The 7,500-nt window shown below is 41.1% G+C and overlaps 1 protein-coding gene across 4 annotated transcripts in view; it reads left to right on the top strand.

The window, feature by feature from the left end:
- The window catches only part of LOC125039682 (uncharacterized protein C18B11.02c-like), a 592,850-nt gene that overhangs the window by 232,968 nt on the left and 352,382 nt on the right, over positions 1-7,500 (top strand). Inside the window, exon 1 of one of the 4 annotated variants that reach the window (XM_047633880.1) lies at positions 1,967-3,175. The exons of the other annotated variants lie outside the window; for them this stretch is intronic. Coding sequence (XP_047489836.1) covers positions 2,756-3,175 — 420 coding nt within the window. The 5' untranslated portion in view covers positions 1,967-2,755. Of the gene's footprint in view, positions 1-1,966; positions 3,176-7,500 lie in introns of those variants that run through there. 4 annotated transcript variants of the gene reach the window in all.

Below are 7,500 nucleotides of genomic sequence, written 5' to 3'. Positions count from 1 at the left end.
CGCACACACACGCGAACGCACACACGCAAACACACACGCGCACGCACGCACGCATTTTCCCACTCACACTCACACTCACACTCACACTCACACACACACTCACACACACACTCACACACTCACAAACACACACACACACACACACACACACACACACACACACACACACACACACACACACACACACACACACACACACACACACACACACACACACTGCGGATTTCTTAGCGCTCTACATGCAAAGGGAAGGAGAGGGGGAAGGGGGAAGGGGGAGGGAGCATTAGTCTATTGAAGGAGGCCCAGCCATAAGGGGAAAGAGGGGAAGAGGGAGGGGAGACGGAGGAGGAGAGGTCAGAGAGGGGGGAAGACTGCAAGGACCTAACAGACTAAACTTTTCGGTGGAATTTTCGAAATTGGGAAGATTATCGAAATGTTTTCTTTCTTGGCGAGGTAATTAATTTTCTTTTTTTTAGGATGTTTCTATTTTCACCGTTCTTAAACTTATTGGGTCTACATGTTTTATTCCTCTATGTGCCTTTATCACACGCACACGCACGCACACCCACCCACACACACACACACACACACACACACACACACACACACACACACACACACACACACACACACACACACACACACACACACATACAAACACACACACACACACACACACACACACACACACACACACACACACACACACACACACACACACACACACACACACACACACACACATACAAACACACACACACACACACACACACACACACACACACACACACACACACACACACACACACACACACACACACACACACACACATACACACACACTTACGTACACTCAAATCCCTTGTACATGCACCGACAACTGGCAACCTAAGAGGCACAGACAAGCAAAATTTGCTTGCCTGTTATAACACGTGTAAATATCGTCAGATCCCCTGTCTCCCCTCCCCCCTTACCACTCCATTTCCTTAAAGAAATGGCATTCGGGTTAATGTTAAAACAAAATAAGGCTCAAGTTACGGTAGTGGGACCATTGTATAAATGCTTTGCCGGTTCCTTTGTTACCCAACTTTACAATTATGAAAAATATTAGGCGAGTCATGGTGTCGACCCCACATGTCATATCCGGAGTCGTGTGTGTGTGTGTGTGTGTGCGTGTGTGTGTGTGTGTGTGTGTGTGTGTGTGTGTGTGTGTGTGTGTGTGTGTGTGTGTGTGTGTGTGTGTGTGTGTGTGTGTGTGTGTGTGTTTCATTGTCAGTGTCCATAAGTGCGAGAGATGAATCTTTTTCTTTCCTCCATTTCATCCGTTTTTCCCCGTATTATGTGCCCGTCCGTGTCTTGGTGCCGTCTTGTCGCAGGTCACAGACGGGAGCGTGTTGGTGCCGTGACTTATACGCCAACAAAAGCTCCATCTGCATGTCCCTTTGTTGGAGATTTTTCTCTCTCTCTTTTATTGTCTGTAGAAACTGCATATTAGGAGTGCGTTCGTACACATGTGGAAGTATGTATGTGAGGAAAGTAAGGGGGCCATGTAAGTGTGCAGGCCTGTAGGTGTGGGTGTGTGCGTTCGTGCGTCGGGCCTGCGGGTGGTGGTTGTTAGGTCGGCCGCTGCAGTACTGTGGTGCGGTGCCTGTTTCCCCTCCATACCCTCACTCTCCGCGCTGCCGGGCGTACGACGCTTTCCTTTGACCGCACCCTCCGTCTGTCCATCGGCCTTACCAGTCGTCTTATCCGTCGCCCCTGTATGTGGAAGTTGCGAAACGAGGAAAAAAAAGTCGAAAATCGATAGGCTGCAGTTGTGGTTCGGCGTTTCGACTTGTGTTGATAGTTGCGTGTGAGGGGAAAGGGGCGAGGGGGGTGAGGGGAGGTACGTGCCACGTGCATGTGCGAGACGGTGCCGGCGCTACTGGCTGCTGCTGCCGCCGCGCCTCGAGTGTGCCGCTTCAGTGGTGCTTCGTCCCCCAACCAACCCGCGTTGTGCCTCTCCCGGACGCCTCGCTTCCACGTGGCTCCATAACACACACTCGCGCCTCCACTGCAACGCCCGCCCGCCGCCCATCTCCGCCCGCGTACAAGTCCTGCATGGGTTTGGCTGTGGCCTCGTCCGGTGGTTTCCCCAAGGCTCGACGGTGTATCCACCACAGCCTTAGTGGTTGGTACTGTTCCTCTTCTCCCTCCTCTTCCTCTACCTCCTCTTCTTCCTCCTACTCCTCGAGTGTGACGGGTAGCGTGATCGTGACGGAAATAGCCTGAGTGGAGAGGCCTAAAAGTTTGTCACTGGGCCTGAGGCAGGGGGTGACCACAGTGCCAGGGTGCCAGGTGGAAAGAGGAACACATCGCTACCACCCCCTCGGCTCGCGCTTCGGCCACAGGCTTATCTTCTGCTATTGTGATCGGTTGTGTTCTTGCTTGGGATAACCCCCTCCTCCTCCACCCCCCACCTTCACCTCAACTCCCTCTCTGTCGCCCTCCACCCGTTCTTCCTTCCCCTCACTCAGTCCGTAGCTCCCCTCGCCTCTCTCCTCATTCCCGTGTCCCTCGGTGGTGGTGGTGGTATCAGAGTGCGAGCGGTGGTACCTCGTGTGTTTTCTAAGTAGTGGTGTTGTAGCTGCGGCCCAGAGAAGCAGGCCGGCCAAGAAAGCGAAACCGAAGAGTGTGAGATCAGTGTGAGAGAGAGTGAAGAGATCCATCCCTTGGCCTTTTATCGAGTGATCAGAGTGATCCAGAGGCAGCCATCATGCAGCCCACGTGGTTCACGGTGCCCTGGGTGCAGTTCCAGTCCCTGCCCAGCTTCACGGCCAACATCACGGGGCTGGGCGGCATGGCCCCCGCCGCCGCCGCCCCCGCCTCCAACATGGGCGGCATGACGGCCCTCAACGGCGCCCTCAACGGCATGAACGGCGTGAGTGGCCTGAACGGCGTGAACGGCCTCAGCGGCGTCACCAGCCTCAACAGCATCGGCCAGCTCAACAGCCTCAACGGCTTAAACAGCCTCAACGGCCTCAACGGGCTGAACGGCCTGACGGCGGCAGGGCACGGCGGCCTGGTGGCTCTGCCGACGCCCGCGGGCCACCCGACCCTGGCTCTCCAGCAGGTCCTGCGGCGTCCCCACCAGCCGGTGCCCCCGCCCCTGGCAGCGCTTATCAGAGCTAAAAAGGTAAGGAGCAGATTTTGCAAAGCAGTTGGGGGGGGGGGGGGGAGATTGCGGGGCGCACTTTCTTACTGTTATTACAGGGAACTGGTTTTACTGCTGTTATTGTTGTTGTTGTTGTTATTATTATTATTATTATTATTAGTATTAGTATTAGTATTATTATTATTATTGCTACTATTTTTGTTATTATTATTTGTATTATTGTTATTGTTATTATTGTTATTGTTATTATTATCATTATTATTATTATTGTTATTGTTATTGTTATTGTTATTGTTATTGTTATTGTTATTGTTATTATTATTATCATTATTATTATTATTGTTATTATTATTATTATTATCATCATTAACATTATTATTATTATTATTATTATTGTTATTATTATTATTATTATTATTATTATTATTATTATCATTATTATCATCATCATCATTATTATCGTTATTGCTACTTTTAATGTTTCGTTATTAATAGTACTGTTACTGTTACAATTATCATTATTATTATAAGTAGTAATAATTGTAGTATGATTATTGTTGTTGTTATCATTATTATTATTATTATTGTTGATATTGTCGTTGTTGTTATGACAATGATAATTGAAGATGGTGATGATTGATCATTATTAACAATGATAATACTAGTAATAATGTTACTATTGCTGTTAATGCTATTATCGTTTTTGTTATTGTTATTATTATTATTATTAGTAGTAGTAGTATTGTTATTATTGTTATAATCATTGTTATAATCATTATTATTATTATCATCATTTATATTATTATAATTATAATTATTGTTATTGTTATTATTATTAGTATCATTATTATTATTATTATTATTATTATTATTATTATTATTATTATTATTAACATTATCTTTACTATTTTTTATTATTGATATCATGATTATTATATTGTTTTTTTAAGTTGTATTGTAGTTATTATTGTTAATGATATTGTTGTTTATGTAATGTTATGTTGTTGTTTGTGCTTTTGTTATTATTTTTATATATTTGTTGTTAATAGTAGCGGTAGCAGTAATGGTAATGGCTATTACTGTTATCATTATTGTTGTTGTCTTTGTTTTTGTTAGTATTGTTATTATTATTATTATTATTATTATTATTATTATTATTATCATCGTAGTTATTATTATTATGATTATTATTATCATAGTTATTATTATTATTATTATTATTATTGTTATTATTATTATTACTACTAGTATTTTCTTATTATTGTTATTACCATTATCGTTAGCATCATCATAATCAATGTCATTAGTCTTGCTATTGTTATTGTTGTTGTTACAACTACTGTTGTTGCTGCTATTACCATTACTACTGCTGCTGCTACTACTACTACTACTACTACTACTACTACTACTACTACTACTAATACCTCTACTACTGCTGCTGCTTCTACTATTACTATTATTACTGTTGGTAATACCATATTACTGTAATGATAATGCTTATCATTATTGTTATTATTATTATTTATTATTATTGTTATTATTACAATAATAGTAATAAACGTTATATGGCGTGGCTGCAAGAAAGATAATGACGATTGTGATAATGTTATATTATCCTGATTGGGATGACACTGATGATGATCATATTGAAATTACTCGTATTGATGAAAAGTCTTCAAAAAAGTTCATAATAATGAAGATTTATAATTTGAACGGTAGACATGATACTTGTAATCAAGGCAGCGTATATACAACAATTAGTAGTGGTAATACAAGCATGGGATGAGCACTTTCATCACTGTGGTTATGATGATCACATAATATCATTACTCTGTGATTCATATTTTTTATGTTGCTATTTACGCACAATAGGAAGATAAAAACAGCTGTATAGCCTATCATATTAGTAGTTAACAAACTAAACTATGTTTATTATGATTATTGGTGTTATTATTATTATTATTTTTTTTTTATGATGATGATGATTTCTACTACTACTACTACTACTACTACAGCTATTTCCACTACTATCATTGCTATTATTAATTGTTGTTATTATTGTAAAGGATGCTATTTATAAGTCCGATATTGTCATTCATTACGAAATATATTTAGTAGTGATCATTATTATGATAATCGCCACTAACATTATCACTGTTTATGATATTGATAATAATAGTGACGGTTATGATGATAATAATAATAAAAATGATAATAATAATAATAATTATGATATTAGTAATAATGGTAATGCTAGGGATAATGATAATAATGATGATGATTATTATTGTTATTATTATTAATATTATTATCATTATTGTTGTTGATTGATGATGATGATGATAATTGGTAATAATGACAATGAAGACGATAATGAAAATAACGTAAATAATAATGCTAATATAATGATAATGATAATGATGATATTGATAATAATAATGCTGATAATGATAACAGTAAGAATAACAATAATAATGTTAGTAATTATCATTATTGTCATTATGTTGTCATAAATATTATTACGATTATCATCATTATTATTATTGTTGTTGTTATTATTTAATTATCAATCATCGTTATCATGATAATTTCATCCTGTTAGTAGCATATTACCTTCATTATATTATCGTTGTTTGTAGAAAAAAGAAACGGAAAAAAATCGATTTGTATGGTCCATTTTTCCTCTCTCTCTCTCTCTCTCTCTCTCTCTCTCTCTCTCTCTCTCTCTCTCTCTCTCTCTCTCTCTCTCTCTCTCTCTCTCTCTCTCTCTCTCTCTTCTCTCTCTCTCTCTCTCTCTCTGTTATCTTTCTATATATAGCTCTGTCTCTCTTTTTCGTTCTTCCTTTCTCATTTATATCACAGTCTTTGACCTTCTTCCCCTAATACGAAATCTTGGAACGGAGGCGGAATGCAATACCGAAAGAAAGTTTGGCATCGGGAGTTTGTCGGCGAGAGATCACGTGACTAGCAGCGGTGACGGGGGGGGGGGGGAGGTGGCAGGAAGGAAGGGAGGGAGTGTGGGTAGGGGGGGTAGAGGGAAGAGTAGGGGATGGGGGTGAGAGGAGGTTTGAAAGAGAGGAAATAGTATGTGTGTGAAGAAGAGGGGGAGGAAGGAGACCGGATGGTATGTAGAAATGGGACGGCAAAAAAGGGATAGATAAATAAACGAATGAATAAATAGCAGAGAGAGTTTGGGAAATTTAATGGTGGCTACAAGAAATGATGAAATGAAACGTTACGAAAAGACTCTATAAGGAGAAGAGAGAGTAAGAATCCGGGAAGAAGAGAGGAGAGGTCGAGGGAGGGACGGGGTTGGGGCGGAAGGCATAGGGAAGGGGGCAGCCATAGGGCGAGGGGGGTGTCGGTCGAAATCCACACAATCTGTTATCGGAGCTGAGATTCTCTCCCTCCCCCCCCTCTCCCCCGTTCCTGGTACCCCATACCTATGTCCCTCCCCTCCCTTCCTTCCCTTCCCCTCTACTCGACGTAGACGAATCGGTCATCCAATAGGATCTTAAGACAATCAGAACGAACGAAAAGGAAACTCTCTCTCTCTCTCTCTCTCTCTCTCTCTCTCTCTCTCTCTCTCTCTCTCTCTCTCTCTCTCTCTCTCTCTCTCTCTCTCTCTCTCTCTCTCTCTCTCGCTCTCTTCCTCTTCCTCTGGATCTTTCTACTTTGTTCTATCTCACTGTTTCTGTTGTTTCTCTCTCGAAAATACTGGGCTGGCCAAGGGTCCCACGCCAGAAATAGGTCCCGCGACTGGAAAGGTGCTCGGGGATGGGTTTTGCGGGTGGCTGTTGCTGTGAGGATTTAACGTTATTGGTTTTCTTGTTCTTCTAATTGTTAGTGTTGGTATTATTATATTATATTATTTTCGTTATCATTATTTATTGTCATTATTACTTCATTATTTTATTATCATTATGGTTAGTGTAGTTATTAACATGATAATGATGACGATGTTCACTGTTTTCATTATATAGTTATTTATTATCAAAATAGTTAATACTCTTAACTATCTGTTGCAGAAGCCGCACATTATCGATATAATTCTCTTGAACTTTATTCTGTTTTTTTGACATAATGAAAGGCCATCACTTTTAATTAAGCTCCCCTGTACGGCGGGCGCGTTATGTTGTTACGTGCCTCGTCGAGCGGCTTTCGTGTTATCTTGTAGGACGTGGCTTTGTTTTTTTTCTCTCTAAAGCAAATTTTACTGTGTCCCGCGTCGACGAGTGGGTTTGAAAGAAGGATACTAAATGCTCTTTTTGGTGAAGGTATTTAGACGAGATTTCCTCCCGTTTGAAAAGAGCTGGTTTGGGAAGCGTAAGATTTTTTTTTTTTTT

Source organism: Penaeus chinensis, chromosome 27 (assembly GCF_019202785.1).
Source record: "Penaeus chinensis breed Huanghai No. 1 chromosome 27, ASM1920278v2, whole genome shotgun sequence".
Lineage (NCBI taxonomy): Eukaryota > Metazoa > Arthropoda > Malacostraca > Decapoda > Penaeidae > Penaeus > Penaeus chinensis.
The sequence above is the reverse complement of the archived record's forward strand: the minus strand, read 5'-3'. Positions and strand labels throughout refer to the sequence as shown.